This window comes from Setaria viridis, chromosome 7 (genome assembly GCF_005286985.2).
Source record: "Setaria viridis chromosome 7, Setaria_viridis_v4.0, whole genome shotgun sequence".
Lineage (NCBI taxonomy): Eukaryota > Viridiplantae > Streptophyta > Magnoliopsida > Poales > Poaceae > Setaria > Setaria viridis.
In genome coordinates this window covers 863238-880488 of record NC_048269.2, presented here as the reverse complement: position 1 = coordinate 880488, position 17251 = coordinate 863238, and the positions used below count along the sequence as shown (strand labels likewise).

The following is a 17251-nucleotide window of genomic DNA, read 5'->3' as shown; positions in this document are numbered from 1 at the left end:
GGATAATAAAAGTATAAAACATGTATAAATATGAAATAAGTATATCATCTAAGATTGAATTCGTGAAATAAATATAAAACAGGTCATCCAAATGCCACCACATCTATCCTATTTTTTTTTGCATGTGATGCACCAAAGAAAATGTTTTACAATGCCTGGTAGTCTTGTCCTACAAGCATTCGCTTCTTGCGCCAGAAGATAGATGAAAAACGCTTTATTCCAATAGCATCAATTTCATCAATAAAATATGATGCAGAGGGTTTTCTCCTTGGCCAGCTGAAAAGCATCTCGAACAAGCTTGGCTCCATCACCGATGAACATCTGCAACAGTTCACAAAAATATTGTTATTTATTGGTGCTTGCTGTTTGGACCCAGCAACATTTCACACAACACGGTTAACCATTATGAGGCAAATAATGGATCCAAAACATATCCTGATCTAATGCAATACCCAAAATATCATCATTAAACCCAAAAATATTGCAGAGTTTGCAGTGGAAATCAAAGTTTTCACACAGCAGAATTAAGTAAATAAGTTGTTTATTACTTTATCAGGACCAACTGTAACCCTTCCATCACGCAAAAATGAAGTGTTAAAATGATTTGAGTAGAGAATCGATATGATATTTGAGTGCATTCAAATTTAAAATGCAAGATAATCCTGGAATTGCTGTCAACATCTCTTAACATAAAAGTACCTGAACAAGTTGCGGACCAGAAAGTTTTAGAAAGTGCATTAAACTGACCTGTTACTGGCAAACTCCCTCTTTTCGATATCAAACGCATCCATACCAACATACATGAAAAGGAACATCTCAGCAATGAAGGACAAAGTTGCAAAGGCATGCCTGAGTAGATAAAAAAAAGTCCAAAGAAAATCAATTGGTATCTTTTTATTTAACTTGCTATGAACATACTGGTGGAATAAATTATGGAGTGAGTATGATTACTTGGTTGTCACTCTTGAGCTCTTTGTCACATTATGCCAAGTGTAGTGTGACATCACAATACCACAAAAAAATACAGTGAAAATGCCACTCAAGTCTAGCAACTGCCAAGACCAAAGAAACATGAAATTGATGAGTTAAGTATTTTAAAAAAAATAAATGAAAAGTGTAAGACACGCACGAATAATCATTATATTACCTCGCCTAAGGTGTTAGAACCTCCTTGTATACAATATTCTTCGTATACGTGCCATCTACTGTTGGTACCCTTTTCTTCTTCTCTGAACTACCTTTTTGTTCATTATTATTTTGATTACCCTGACCGTTCACTTTCTTATTAGCAGTTTTCTTTTTCTTCTTTTTAGTCTGTTCCTCGTCTGCCTCTGCGTTTGGTGGGAGGGCGAGGATCTTGATATTCGTTCTGGCTGTGGCTCTAGACATAGCAACATACAACTGACCATGAGAGAACACAGGGGCGGGTAGGTACACACCCACATTTGGTATAGTTTGGCCCTGTGACTTGTTGACCGTCATGGCGAAGCTGAGCCTAATAGGGAACTGCTTCCTCTTAAATTGGAATGGGAACATCTATCGTCAGAGGGGCACAGCGGTATTCGAGGAAGGAAAACCCTCTTTCCGGCATGCTGTCCCAGCACAATTTCAGCATCGATTGAATTTTTTTGGAAGCCTCAAACCACCAACCTTGTACCATTGCACAGCCCATTCGCAGGGTCGATATTCCTAAGCAATATGACCGGGCAGCCGATAACCATGTATGATTTCACTCAGCAACCTTCGTGACATGAAAATTTGTTGCAATTTCCCCGGAAAGAGATGATGTGGTCTGGAAGTTTCTGGTTGCTGTCCTTTATGGATAAATGACCATAAACGTACATAACTATGCTTCACAAATTCAATTGCAAAATACCTTGAATAGTTAGTATTGGAAATACCTTGAGTTATGTTATGATTTTTGTTATGTTATGATTTTTATGCTTCCGGTGTTGACAGGGTCAGATTTGTTGAGTTCTCTGTCGCATTGATGTTAGCAGGGTGGGTTGATTGGCCTTGCAGCAGTTACTGTCGGACACGCGCAAAGAGATGGCCTGTCAAGAGGAGGAGGAAGGTATATTTACCAATGGATCATAATCATGCGGTGGATATCAGTCACCTGGAATTAATCATTTTCTCCAGGGTTCTGATATATAACACCTCCCAAATATAAGCAGGTGTGTTTGTTTCATGGAGCATCAGTATGTAGTAGAGAAGAGTTCTTCATCTAAAATTGCTATATTCTGTAGCAATACAACATAGTATCATGGTAATTGAGGGCTTGGATTGGATATAAGTGGTAGTTGTCAGAGTCTAGATACCAGAGCTTCTTGAGAGTGCACGGGTACAGATGTTGTGTATAGTGCTTGAGGACAGGTTTTACATGACATGTATTTTCCTAAATACCAGTTCACCTGCCATTTCACTAACGCAAGGAAATCACACAAGCATTCCGGTTTTCTAAGTTTAAGCTGCCCAGTGACCATGAGTTTAAAAACTAAGGAGGGGACTTTCCTCTGTTTTAACTCCCTCATTAGCGAATGATAGATCTGCAGTTGAGATGCAAACCTGATTCTAAGGTAGAGGGGGCAAGTTATATTTGTTTATTATTTTTGTTATCTATGGTTGAGATGCAAACCTGATTCTAAGGTAAGGGGGTAAGATATATTTGTTTACTATTTTTATTTATATGATAGTAGAATGGATGCTTAAACTAAGGATCGTAATTAGTTTGAAAATAAAGTCTACAGCTGATAGCAAATACCTGTGAGCAAAAGCTTACAGTGGCCGAGGTAGATGGCTCCAGATGTACAGCTCTACCTGAATGCTCTGCCACTTTCTTCACAGAGGAACAAAGAGAATCTTTGAGCTATACCACATGACAGTTAATCAACGACCAATTAACTAAAATTACCTGTATCTTTAAGCTAGCAGCATCTATTACTCTCTGTTCCAGAACAATCTGCCTCTGCAAGGTGACAGAAAGTTTTAGGTAAATTGACAACTTTTGCAATTTTTCCTGGCACAGCAAGCATACTTGAGGCTCCAATACCTAATTGAATATCAATTATCTCTACTAAGTACAAGTGGAAACTAACTGCTTTGTGCTGCCGCCGCCAGCAGCTTTGTGCTGCACACAGAAGCACAGAACACACACATTAACATCCAAAAAGCGAAGAACCTTGTCATGGATGCAGAATGGTTGATGATATGACAACCCCAACTCCTAATTACCTAAGCACGAGCTACAGCTCCAAGCCTGGACAACAGAGGAGGCACCGTTCACCCTAATCAGATTGCAAGCAGAACAAATAAGCACAACAGATGAACCCAAACCATCATCAAACGAATGCACAGCACCAAAAATTGCGAGAATCTTGGATAGATTGGAACTGGGCATTGACCGAGAAGCACTATCAGATGTAGGGGAACAGAGGTGGCGCGGACCTAGGCAACGGCAGAGGCGAGGGTGCGGCTGGACCTGGCCATCCTTGACGCGATGAGAGCTCCGAATACCATGGTTGGTGATCTAGATTGGTGCGGGGGTGCGGACCAAAACGTCCGGAGCGACAAAGCCCGGGTGAGGAACTGGCGGCCACCAGTCGCGCCGCCGGAGTCTTCTGCTTGCGCCGGCCAGGGAGGAGCGGGTCCGGAGAGGGGAAGAAGAGGATCGTGGATGCTCTTGTAGAGGGGCCATCCTGCACTGGCGACGAAGCCCGGGAGAGCCGCCGGCGGCCACCAATCGTGCCGCCAGAGCCTTCTGCTTGCGCCGGCCAGGGAGGAGCGGATCCGGAGGGGAAAGAAGAGGACCACGGATGCTCGTGTAGAGGGGCGCCGCCGGAGTGGGAGGGGGCCGCCAGCGTCGAAGCCCAAGCGCCACAGAGCCCGCTCGAACCCTAGGCGCCGCCGTCAATGGCACGCAGGGAGAAGTGGTGCCGCCGTTAGTGGCACGCAGGGAAGGACGCAAGGAGGGGAAGTGGCGGCGGCAGATGGCACGCAGGGAGAAGGATCTAGGGACGGAGTGTTCCGCGCGGAGGGAAACGGACGAAAGAGAAGGGCCGCGCGCCTCAATTCACGGAAGCGCCGATTGAACGGCTCCTGAGCGGATGACGCGGAACCGACGGACGAAAAACACCGAAGCGAGGGACATCGAGCGCGTGGGCAAACGACGGACCGCTTTTTTATGTCCTCTTTGGTTTTTATATAGTAGAGAATAATACCTTTACCATTTTTTTTCTTTTTCCTTCTTATCCCCTCCTTTTGTTTTTCTCTTTTCTTATCCCTTTCCTTTATTACTTATTATCCAATCCAATCCTTCTCTCTTTTTTACTCCCTCCGTCTTATAATACAAAACATTCAATCTTTCGAAATTTGTTCTTGAATACAAGGCATTGTAAGTATATTTGAATGATTACTCATTTCTTTCTTTCTATAGTTAACAAGATAAGGTGGCTAAAAATAAATTCCTTATTATCTGCAACTACTATTAATTCAGGGGTGCATGCGTCTTTTGCTACTCCTGCTTGTCGTTGTCAAGATTAGCGGATCAAGACTAAGACTAGTAAATTTCTTTTATGCGCGTAAGGCTTTGGATGGTGGCGTGGGAGACACGGGGTTTAGACTGGTTCGAACAAGGGAAAGCCCTACGTCCAGTATGAGGAGCTGCTCGTGTTGCCCACGCGGTGTCTGTAGTAGGGGTTACAGGAGGGCGAGAGAGGAAGCTGGTGCCAAGTCTCTTGGGTGTGCACTGATGCTCTAATGGTGAGTGTGTATGTTCTCTTCGCTTGAGCGAGTCCCCTATCTCAGGGCCCCCGGTTCTCCTTTTATAGCGCAAGGAGGACACCGGGGTTATAGGTGAGACTGGGTGTGAGGAGAAGTAAAAGAGACAAGCTAAGTAAAGTAAAATACAAGGAGAAGGATCAAGTTCCAGGGCCGCCGTCTCCTGCTCCGGCCCTCAGATCCTGTCAGCGTGTCCGCCGGGGAAGGGCAGCCGCCCTCGGGTCCTGTCGACGATCTCCCCGGTGATTGTTGCCTCCAAACATGATCATGGTGTTCGGTCGTGGTGACTGTGCACGTCGGGGGGAGACGGCTAATCCTGTTATCTTGCTGATGGCCCGTGGGACACGGACGTCGCATCCCTGTCGTCGGACGCGCGGGACGCGAGAACGGGCGGGGCTTCTTCTTGTGCCGAGCGGCGCAGGCCATGAGTGTCCTGCAGCGAATCAGGGAGAGCCGCGACCACTGTAGCCTGTGCTGTGCGGTCGTGCATGGGTACTTGTGGCGGGTCACGTCAGGGGCGCGGGCACCTTTCTGCGCACCAGAGCCGCGGCGCATTTATGGTAAGATCGGCAGGGGGGCCCACGAGATCCGCACTCTTATCTTCCAGTCTGCGCCTGAGGCGGATACTTGTCTTGTGGGCCTGGATGAGTCCGACCCCCTGCGCCCTGGGTCGGGCGAGGCGGAGTCTTGCGACGAGAGGTCGGGCAAGGCGGAGTCTGGTCATCGAGGGGTCGGGAGCGTCCGACCCCGGGGCACTGGGTCGAGCGAGGCGGAGTGGGGCGCTTCCCTCCCATGTTGGGCCAACGGCGGCCGCCATTGCCGCAGGTGGGCCTGAGCCTTCATGATTGTTGTTTTAATGGTCATTAGGATATCGTTAATATTTCCCCCAACACTGCTAATATATTTTAAAACCTCTAGGATACCTGGTATTTTACGATGGGATTACACGTCTTTTTCTTCTTTCTTTTTTCCTCTATTTTTTCTTTTCTAGCCATTCATTCTTGTTTGACCTTATCCGTTCCCTTCTTTACCTTGTCTTTTCTATGGATATGGATCCGGTGCTGTGACCATTGCCACTGCAAGATAAGCAATGGGCAGTGTGAGACGGATCACTGTAGCACACTGCCACTGCAAGATAAGCAATGTAGCGTCAGATCTGGACTGTTCGCGGGGAGATCGGACGGCTGAGATTGCGTGCAGTGTTATCTTGTAGTGGCAGTGGCCACTGCATTTGATCTGTGTCCCCTTTTTCTATGTGCCGCCGCCGTTGCTCCGACTCTACTGCTGCCTTTGCTCCCCTGCTGCTGCAACGCTTTTGCTGTGCCGCAACTGCTGCTCCGCCTCTATTGCTGGCCAAGGACGAGCCGCGACGGCCACACGATTGCGTCAACGGCTAACATGAACACAAAAGGGTTTGGTACTACATCACAGCACAAAGCATACTGTGGCAAACACAGTGCACAGCAGAAAGAGGTAAATCTGAGTATTTTTTAGTAATATATCTCTTGATCTGTATGATGCTTGTTTTTTTGCTCCTGGCATGGAGACCAGAAGGTGCATCGTAATGAAAATGCTCGTCTTAGAGCAACTCCAAGAGGCTGCTAATCTTACCCCCAATACCTTTTTTAAGGAAAAAAGAGAGAAAAATGAACTCCAACAATCCACCTAAACCTTCCCCAATTTTTTAGCGACGCTAAAAAACAGCCTGCCACCGCGTATATTTTAGCGTTGGCGTTCCTCCCCCAATCCTGTTTCCCGCATGCCCGCGTGTCCCTTCCGATGGGCCCAATACGATGACGTGGCCTGTGTTTGAAATATTGGGGGCTATTTATTAGCGATCTGCTGTGGATTGATATGTTTTTGGGGGAAATTTTTTTTGGGAGAACCCCCAATACATAGTTTTGGGGAAGAATTTTTTAAGATACTCTTGGAGTTGCTTATGTTGGTATAAATGTGTAATGACTTATCTATCTCTTACCATCTTTCTTGATGTTTTCACGCAGGAGGATGCACAGCGATTCGGACCTGAGGAGCTCAGGAGCATGAAACGGATGAGGGTTAGTATTTCTGATTTACTTTATATTGTTTTCCTGTGTTTAGTAATGCTCAATTACTAAAAAATATAATGGAAATGTTACTGTGAAATGTTTTGGATACTCCAAGTCCAAGTGTTTGCACCTATATTTTGCTGATTTCTGCTTCATTTAAATTACTAAACAACATGGTCATTCCTCTCCTCCAACTGTTTATACTGTTTAATATTAGCTTCAAACAAGGGCTTTCTTACGTTGTATGCGAGGAGAAGGGAGTCGGCTCGTGGCCTGTAACCCAGGTGCTACCGCGTGGCAGCCTTGCCGCACCAGGTGAGGTGGCGTGGCAAGCACGAGGCTAGGTTAGCACCGCGCTAGCATGGCGCGGGACGCCGTGCCAGCGTGGCACCTCTACCACACCAGTGCATGTCATGGGCACTGGCACGGTCAAAAGGGTTACCCGTGCAAATAGAGTGGGGAGAGATTTTTTTTAAAAATATTTTTTAAAAAAAGGTTAAAAATAAAAAAAAATCCCTGGACGACAGATCTTTCCATCTCTTTATTTTTTGTTTTAAAAAAAGTTCCTTCCGTATGATTATTTCAAACAAAAGTTCATTCCATATGACTAGTTTTTTGAAAAGAAAAGTTCCTTGCGTCTTTGTTCTTTAGCTGCAGCCGGAAGAAAAGAGCAAAGAGCAATTTCATATGTTATTTTATAACTAAAGCCTCGACAAGAGCTGTTACCTGAAGCTCACTTCACTACCAATGGACCCAAGAGCTCATTGGAAAACCTCAACTAACTTGCTTTGAGGGTTAATGTTCTGCAGTTATGCCTTAATTTCCTCTGGGGAAAAGATGTCTGAACACAATGCGCTTAGAAGGTGGGAATTTTATGTCATTCTTATAGTGACAAGTGGCATCCATGTTGCAGTTTGCATTTCCAGCAGTTAATCTTCGTGTCGATCCTTCACAGAAGAGTGGTAATCTGGTCATGTCGTGCTTAGACAGGAGCATAGCAGAGTAGTGTTCACGCAAGCATTAGATGAGGGGGAAAAAGCAGAATGTGACCGATACATGAAGCCTCAATAAAGAGAGTTATTCGAAATAAAAAGCTTCTTCAAATTAAAGATAATTTTCTTACCTAGACGATGGTTCTTTCCATGTTTAAAGCGAAAAGGTTCCTTGCATGTCAGTACTTCAAACAAAATTCATTCCGTATGACTATGTTTTTACTAAAGAAAATTTCCTTCCATCTTTATCTTTAGCTCATGCTCCAAGCAAAGAGTAAATAGCAAGCATATAGTATTTTTTTGAAAGCCACGGCAACAGCTATTATCTGCATCTCTCAATTCACTACCAATGGATCGAAGAGCTCATTGCTGGATCTGCATTTCTCCCTTGCAACACTACATTTTCTCTTGGAATATTAATACATATTCCCTTTTCTAAAAAAAACACTACATTTTCTCTTGGAGGAAGTTTCTGAATTCTTGTAAGGATCGGTGGCCAAGAAGGATGGTTGAATTGGGACTTTTTAAAATTTCTAGAACAATAAAAGTAAACATTAGTCTAGATTTCTAGTGTTGCCCAATCTACAAGGTTCAAACCTAGAAACTAAGCACACTAGCAAACAAAGGACCTAGCAAGGAGAGCACACTAACATGATCATCATTTCCTTAGGCAAGATATGAGCAAAGCAAACGCAACTTGATCAAGAGCAAAAAGACAAGTAAATTGTAGGAAGTAAGTGCTCAAAAGAAGTGCTAAAATGTAAAGAGTGAGGACACGAGACAACCGGATTTTTTCCCGTGGTATCGAGGAGTTGACGCTCCCCCCTAATCCACGTTGGAGTACCCACTAAGGGTTTTGCTCCCTCAAGTCACAAAAACAAGAGTGCTTCACTAAGAATGCTCATTCTCCATCTTCGAAATGGTGAGCTCACACCATGTACAAGATCTTCTTCTTAGGGGTCCCACAATCTCCAAGAGCTCACCAAGAACCTTCGGATCACCAAGACCGTCTAAGTGACGTCAACCCCCAAGAGTAACAAGTTTCAATGACTTCACTTGATCAGCACTCAGCTAAACCATGAATAGATGCACACTTGCTACCCTCCAACACTAAAAGGAGTCCTTAATCTTGAGATTTTGCAAATCACAATTCACTCTTTGGCTCTAGCACACTCTCAACTACACATGGGCTGCTTGAAGTCTTCAAGTGTCAAGAGCAGCTCAAATGACATGGGGGAGGGGTATATATAGGCTAGGCAACCGTAGCTAGCTGTCAAAAAGTGCTTGCAGAAAAGCACACCATCGGCTGTTTCGATTGTCTCCATCCCCTAAGGCGTCAGAACATCAGGTCACTCACATCTCCAAAATATGACAAGTAACAGTGAAAAGTTGCTCTGGTGAATGCTCCAATGGTCCCCTAAGTAGCGTCGGATCATCCGGTGCTGAAGGGGTTCTAGCCAAAACCTCTCTAAGTTTTCAAAGAAAATATGCTTGCTCCGAAACATTGATCCGATGGTCACATGACAAGCGTCGGAACATGGCATTTTTGTCAGAACCACTTTGGAAATTTGCAAAGAAAACATGCTTGCTCTGACGGTCTTCTTGACATAGCATCGGAACATCTGGTGCTACGCAATATTCATCCAATGCTCTACCATCGGAACAACTGATTTTGACCTTTAGTTTTTCACCTCTGAAAAATTGCTTCGACACATCTAAGAATCAGGGCGTCAGAACATCTGACGGTCCCCTTTTCATATTCACTCGTACAATGAAATCACCTTTGAGTTTTCCATCAATTTCTTCGCTTCTTAAATACTTCATTGAGTTCATTGAGCTACCAAGTGCTAGAGAATTCTGAGTGTGCATCATTTTCATGGTTAGGTTCACAAGATCAAGCTACTAACATTGAAACCCCTCTTAATAGTACGGCCCAAGAGCTACAAACTAGCAAAGTCTATACTACACTAAGTGTCCTTCATCATAGAAAGGTCCTTAGCCTTGTTGCATTAGCCCTTAGCTCGCTTGATAATTCAAATTGAGGGGTCACTTTCCATTTAACTCATGACATAATAACCAATATTGATTCACTTCAAAATTCATAGGTTAGTCACAAGTAAATGGTTATCATTTATCACCAAAACACACCATTATCAAAGGTGCGAAAGGGCCTAGATGACGCCTAGGTGCTTCAATCTCTCCCTTTTTGGTGATAGATGACAACACAACAAGTAGAGATATAGAATTTGAATCTAAAACACATTTCAACACAATTAACACATGGCAAGATATAGAGAAGGTAAACTAGCACACAAGCATTAACTGAAAGTAAACCACACATGAGTAGACATGTCAACACACCAACAAGCACAAGATCAAAATAACATGTCTAGACATGAAGATCCACAAAAGAAACAACACACTCCCTCCAAGCTCCCCCTATCTCTACTCCCCCTATCTATCTCCCTCTTTGGCAATGATGCACCAAAAAGGAGACCTAAAAGCTCTAGTCCTGCTAGGGTTGAGAAGACGGTGAAGAGGTCGCAGGTGCTCCAGAGGGCTGCATCAAGTAGCCTGAGATGTCGGCATCATGATCATCGGAGCTCGAGACCAAAGTTGTAGGAGAGCCCTCGGGATGAATGGGGTCAGCTGGAGTGGAAGAAGTAGGAGCTGAAGTAGCGACAACTGTGGTGATAGGTGCAGAAGAAGTAGAAACTGTGTCGCCCTGAGAAACTGTCACCTCAACCTCTGAAGCCATCTCTATGTCAATCTGTTGAGTGATAGCGCGAAGAGTGGCATCGGTCGCGTCAAGTCCCTCGAACCGAGGTGACACAAAGGACAAAAGAGGAGAGCTAGACCTCATGCTGGTGAGAAAAGGCTACGATGTCTGCTCAAAGGTGACCTGAGTTGACTGAAGCTGACTGGAGAACTGACCTTGCCGAAGCTGCTCAAGGAAGGACTGTTGTTGTTGGTCACATTGTGCCTCCAATTGTGGAAGTTAGAACATCCCTATCTAAAGAAATGGCGAGATTGGGAAGGTAGCCAAGGGTGTCTGCACAAATCCGCCAATCGATGGAGGAGGAGCCATAGGGTCGTGCTTGAGTTGCTGAGAAGTAGGAACTGGAGGAGCCTCAAGTCTTGTGTGACGGTACAACTATCCCAAGTAGCTAGAAAAGAAAGTGAACATATATGAGTTAATCATCTGCTGCTGAAGGAGCTGCTGCTGAATGCCCTCAAGTATTACCTGCAGGGTCTCCTGCTGGTGAGCTAACTGTGCATGCATCTGTTATTGCGTCTCCTCAGTAGCTTGCCGCCCCTGAGCTAAAAACTGAAGTATAGTAGTGAGAGTATCGGGCTAAGTGACCTGTGCCGCTGTGATTGTAGGACACACGATGAGCGTGCCCCAGTGTTACAGGAATGTGCACCAGCGCCAGCAGAACGCGCACCAGAGCCAGTAGATGACGCTGAGTCAGCGAAAGAGAAAATGGTCGTGTTCCTTAACTAAGTATGCTTGGCGTTGTAGGTGCCGCTTGCCTGCCAGCCGTCGGCACCTCCACCACCGGTGACCATGACACAGATGCCAAGAAGGAGCGACCGCCTCACCAAGCAAACCTTGAATGTCACCATCCAACCATCTAAAAAGGGTGAGGTCCTAGCAATGAAGAAACTTGGTGTCATTGCACACGACAGCGATGCAGAGCAAGCAAAGGACTTTGACAAGTTCTTGGCCGCCACTATGCAGCCGTGTCACTTCGCAATGTTGCAAGATATCTTCCCGGTGGCAACCCATCCTACTGATGCTGATCTCTTGCAGATCGCGAGCGATGTGGGTGACGCCAACGCTTGACAGTCGCTGTCGAAGGATCCACCAACTCACATTGTTGCCACCTCCCATGGAAGTTGAAAATCAAAATATATTGGTATGGAACATCCACGGCTTGAATGCGCGGTGCCGCCGGGACACTCCACGCACGGTTGCACTGGAGTCCAGAGCCTCGATTGTGTGCATTCAAGAAACCAAATTACATGTAATCACGCCATTCATTGATTCTGGAAAACTTGGGAGCATGTTCTCCAGTTTCGCGTACTTGTCGTCTGTTGGCGCTAGCGGGGGCATTCTTGTTGCTTGCAAGGGTCCGGACACATCATGCTCTACGCTACATGTAGGAAGGTTCTCCATCATGATCACCATGTCCACGAACATCGCTACAGATCCGTGGTGTTTCACCATGGTTTACGGACCGCAAACCGATGCTGAAAAGATGGAGTTCTTGGATGAGTTATGCCATATTCATAGCGCCATCATGCCGATGTGGCTCATTGCCGGCGACTTGAACTTGATCCTTCACGAGGGGGACAAGAACAGGACCACTGTGAACCGCAGGAACATGGCCCGTTTTCAGTGACTGATTGATGAGCTGCAATTGAAAGACATCTACCTCCATGGTCGTAGATATACATGGAGTAATGAACGTGCTGATCCAACTTTGGCGAAGCTTGACAGGGTGATTGTCTCAGTCGAATGGGACATCAATTTTCCCTTCTCCTTCCTTCGAGCTCTCTCCTCCGATATGTCAGATCATTGCCCACTGCTCCTGTCCATGAACGCGGCATTCAGCGTCAAAAGAAGGTTTCATTTTGAGGCTTGGTGGTTGAAAATGCCAGGGTACATGGACGCCGTCACATGTGGATGGTCATGTCAGCACAATGTTGCTAATCCTTTTGTCAGGCTGGAGCAAAAGCTCAAGAACATGGTGCATGAACTCCAAAGCTGGAGTCAGCACAGCGTGGGTCAGGTAAGAATGTAGATAGTAATTTCTAAGACAATGATCCTCTGGCTAGACAAGGCACAAGAGCACAGGATGCTCACACAGGAAGAAAGCCAATTTAGAAAGGAGATGAAATGCAAAGTAATGGGCTTAGCATCGCTAGAATGAACCATGGTGCGTCTAAAATCAAAATTGACCTACCTAAGGGATGGGGATGCAAACACCAAATTGTTTCATCTATAATGTAGTCACCGTACTAACAAGAAGTTCGTGTCCAAACTTGAGTGCAATCAGATAGTGGCAATCACACATGAAAAGAAAGAGCAAATGCTGCGTAGCGACTTCTAGGAGATTCTAGGGACGCCATCACAAAGGAAAGAGATCATTGACCTCACTACCATAGGTGTGCAACAAGCCAACCTTAGTCATTTGGACGCCCCCTTCTCCGAGCAAGAAGTCTGGAAGACAATTCAGACTTTACCCAATGAAAAATCCCCCGGCCCCAACGTCTTCACATCTGAATTCTACAAAACGGCTTGGCCATTAATTAAAGACGACATCCTGTTGGCCTTCAATGCCTTTTACAGAGTAAGCTGTGAGCAAATGCATAGAGTAAATGGAGCTCTAATCATACTTCTTCCAAAAGGACAACACCCTAAATCACCTTCAGACTACAGGCCAATAAGCCTTATACACAGCAACCCTAAGCTTGTGGCAAAGCTTCTAGCTAACCGGCTGGCACCAGAATTGGATCACTTGGTCAACAACAACCAAAGTGCATTCATCAAGTGACGATCCATCCATGACAACTTTAAGTTTGTGGAGCAAGCAACTAAGTGTAACATCCGCAGAAATCACCAACTGAAATGACCCGTTAAAAATTGTTTTCAAAATCTCTTTACCGCTGAGCTCCCGGAAATCCAAACCTTCCCGGCAATTTCACCGTCTCGGCACCCAAGCCGACAGCTATCATTTTATCCGTACCCGAAATTCTCGCCACGTGCTGTCGTCAGACGCCGCGCGTGTGCTCCAACCGCGTGCCGCGAACGCCGCCGGTCTCCCCCTTTTCTTTCTCTTTTTCCTCCCTTTTTATTTTTTTTCCTTTTTCCTTCTTCGTTTCTTTTTCTTCTTTCTTCTTCCTCCTTCCTTCTTCTCTCTCCTCCTTCCTTCTTCTTCCTGGCGCCACTCCTCCCGGTCGGCTCCACCACCACCCCTGGCCGGACCCCCCTCCCCGGGCCTTAACTCCCCCGGTTGCCTGGGCCGCTCCGGCGCCTGGCCGCCCCGGCCCCGCGCGCCCGGGCCCTGCCACGCCTACGCTCGGCAACCACGCCGCATGTCGCCGGTGCCAGCACGACTGCCGGCCCCGGCCCAGGCCCGCCGGCATGCCCACCACACCGCGCCCCGGCCCCGCTCCACGTCGCCGCCCGCCGCACGCCACTGCCGGCCCCTACCGCCCTCCGGCGCCGCCCGCCTCCTGCCTCACGCCACCAGCGGCCCCACTGCAACACCGGCCGCCCTCATCTCGCCGGCTATAAAAGGAAGCCACCCCGGCCGCCCTCTCCCCAAGCCGCGCCGCACCCCCCCGACCTCCTCCACCCGCCGCCTGTGCCGAGCCGCCGCCGCCGCTCGTGCTCCTCCACCCGAATGCCGCCGCCACCTAACCACCGCCGGCCGCCCCCTTCCCTCTCCGAAGCTCCAAGGTAACGGGAAAAACGGAACCCCCACGGCCTCCTCTAGCCTCTCCCGCCACCTCCCCTCGCCGCCGGCGAGCTTAGGCGGCCGCCCCTCCCTCCCATCTCCTCTGTCTCAGTATAGGAAGGAAGGAAGAAGAAGCCCCAGATTTTCGATCTAACCCCCAACTTTTGCCAAATTACAAATTAGTCCTTCCACCTCTCTCAAAGGCTATTTCACAGATCGACCCCTCCACCTCCATAAACATTTACAAATAGGTCCCTGGTTCATCGTGAATCAGTCCTAAACCTCCTTTTTAAGCTCCTAACCCATGTTTAACTCATCATTTCATGCGTCAAACTTCCTCCAATTAACCCCAAATTTTACCATGTCATCCTCCAGAATACTTCCGCCGATCCATATCCAAATTTCCCAAAAATATTCCTTCTAACTATTTTCCGTTCACGTTTTCTGTTCGGAGCTCAACAAATAAAAACCAATTTTCTTTATTTATTTGTGTGCCCGTTTGTGTGTGTCGTAGATTGCAGATTACCCGAGGAGGAGCCCGAGGAGGAGTTTGACCGCGAGCCCAAGCCCGAGGACCAGTAGCACGAGCCGGAACTCCCGGAAGGCTTTGAAGACGGCAAGTCCAATCTCACCCTTTGATGCATACTTAATACCTAGTTTTTCAAACACAACCTATTGGCCGGTTTTATAAAATGCATATTGTTTTATTGCAAGACATGGTTGGATAGCCACCCCTTGATTGTTATGAACATCCCTTGTTGTCCCGTGTTTATCTCTAAATATGACTTGCTCTGTTTAGATGATAACCACTGCTAGAGTGCTTAGGAGCTTGTTACTCGACTTCAATCGTTATTACAATGGTTTTTATGGAGAAATACATGTGTGTGTGTGTTAAAATGGGAAAGTGGTTTTCCGGGTTCAAGGGAAAAAGGGATGTGTAGATGAGATGGATCGGTGTTTCTTGTGTGAAATGCCAGGATGTTGTGCTCGTACCTTAGTGGTTGAGCAATGTCGGGAGATATCCATCTTGTCATGGTTAAGGACCGAGTTGATGTGTCATCTTGCCTAATTCAACCATCGTGCAACCACTCGACCGTTGTATGGGCAACGGCTTAGCATAAATCCCACTAGCTGAACTGTTAGTCTTCAGGGGTGCTGGTGAGCAACGGGAGCCCATGGAAAAGGAGTAAGATCTTGGTGACTTAGGTCCCAGTTACGGTCTCGTGGATGAGCCGTGAACCCCTGGGTGCTTCCGTGAGGACTGGCCAGTCTTAGCTAAGGTGGGTAATAGCTTTGTTAGGATCCGCACCGGCACTAAGGTGATCATGCTGTGGTACCCTACTTGTGGGAAAAGTGTACAACCTCTGCAGAGTTAAAACCTATCCGGGTAGCCGTGTCCACGGCATTGGACGAGTTATGGCTTGGTCACATAACTAGCACTTGGGCATGGATGGTCACGGGTGTGTGTGTGTGTGTGTGCGGATGTTGGATTTTGGAAGTGTCCGGCAGTTGTGCCGTGAGCTATGGCGGACGGGGAGTTGGATAGCAATAAAACTTGGATCCTTTGTGTAGGATCAACCCCACTCAATGTTTCGGTTACTAAAGAATAGCTTTGCAAAAACTCATTTGAAAACAAGCCCATGCATGTGTTAAAAATCTAGCTTTACCGCAAATGAACTCTAGCCTATCCTTGATCTATCCTATGCATATACTTGCTTGTATCCCCCTCCGTGGATGGGGTTGGACTTGTTGAGTACGTTCGTACTCACCCTTGTTTCGTTGCTATAGAGGAAGACCCGGATTTCGTCGCCGAGGACTTTGAGTAGAGGTTGTGTCCACACCCAACGTTGCTTGTGGTGTTGCCCTTTCCAAGATGATGCTGCTGCTGCCGTGTAGTCCCGAGTGCTGTCTTTTGGCAGTCGCTTGGTTAGCCGTTGTTGTTTATTTACTTCTTATCGCTGCGTGGCTTTCACGCCCACTCCCTCGGGAGTTGTACGGTAACTGAATTATCTGTCGAATAAATGTGTTATCAGCCTCCTGGGACTGATATTTGTATCACATTTAGTCTCTACTTATGTGGGGACGCTTCACTAAGACACTGCATAGAAAGAAGAAACCCACCCTGCTGTTGAAATTGAACATTTCCAAAGCATTTGACTCAGTTGGCTGGCCTTTCCTACTTCAGGTATTGCAATCAATGGGTTTTGGGACAAAATGGTGAGACTGGGTTTCTGTGCTGATCTCCACAGCTACCACGAGGGCCATTCTCAATGGCACACCAGGTCCTCCAATCCATAATGCCAGAGGCTTAAGGCAAGGAGATCCCTTATCTCCCAAGCTCTTCATTTTGTTGATGGAGATCCTAAATAGGCTACTGAAGATGGCAGTTGAGCAAGGAGTGCTATCAGCCCCTGCAGATCGGGCAATCCTTCATCAGTGTTCACTGTATGTAGACGATGCCATTTTTATTTGTATCACCAAAGCTGCAGGATATGATCACAATTAGGGAGATTTTGCAATTCTTTGGAGATGCCTCAGGACTGCGTACTAACCTACACAACAGCCCCACCGCACCCATAGCTTGCTCAGAACAATTGCTCAATTCAATCAGTAACATCATTCTTGCCCGAGCTATTGAATTCCCCATTCAACACTTGGGTTTGCCTTTGATTGTGGGAAGCCTGAAGAAAACACATCTTCAGCCATTGATTGACAAGGTCTCAGCCAATATTCCCACCTGGAAGGCGCCATTAATGAACAAAGCTGGGAGACTAACCATGGTTAAGGTGGTTATGAGCTCAATATGTACTCATACCTTGATCTCCCTCAAGATCCCTGAATGGGTATTTCAAGAAATTGATAGAAGACGACGTGGGTTCCTTTGATAAGGGAAGCATAAAGCACTGGTGGGGGCACTGCATGGTTAACTGGCTGACGGCTTATAGGCTAACTAAGTTTGGTGGCC

The 17251-nt window shown here is 46.6% G+C and overlaps 1 protein-coding gene and 1 long non-coding RNA gene across 2 annotated transcripts; one reads left to right on the top strand and one right to left on the bottom strand.

The window, feature by feature from the left end:
- Positions 1-3: 3 nt before the first annotated feature.
- LOC117863630 (uncharacterized) lies at positions 4-4150 on the bottom strand. The gene is made up of 9 exons (XM_034747427.1): positions 4094-4150; positions 3448-3896; positions 3235-3287; positions 3099-3130; positions 2915-2968; positions 2765-2839; positions 952-1052; positions 748-849; positions 4-321 (listed from the first exon to the last, which is right to left on the bottom strand). Exons 1-9 carry the CDS (start codon positions 4148-4150, stop codon positions 147-149), a joined length of 1098 nt encoding a protein of 365 aa, XP_034603318.1. The 3' UTR covers positions 4-146.
- Positions 4151-5865: 1715 nt separating this feature from the next.
- LOC140220087 (uncharacterized) lies at positions 5866-16451 on the top strand. The gene is made up of 3 exons (XR_011898862.1): positions 5866-6252; positions 6783-6836; positions 14801-16451. It is a non-coding gene; the product is annotated as an uncharacterized lncRNA (long non-coding RNA).
- Positions 16452-17251: the final 800 nt, after the last annotated feature.

What these genes read in the sequence shown, in the direction of transcription:
- LOC117863630 (XM_034747427.1), bottom strand. Translation starts at nt 4,150, where the DNA reads ATGTCCCTCGCTTCGGTGTTTTTCGTCCGTCGGTTCCGCGTCATCCGC. An exon ending in GCGTCATCCGCTCAGGAGCC is followed by an intron (nt 3,897 to 4,093) that starts GTTCAATCGGCG and finishes GGCGGCGCCTAG; the next exon opens with GGTTCGAGCGGGCTCTGTGG. An exon ending in CTGCTAGCTTAAAGATACAG is followed by an intron (nt 2,840 to 2,914) that starts GTAATTTTAGTT and finishes TCCTCTGTGAAG; the next exon opens with AAAGTGGCAGAGCATTCAGG.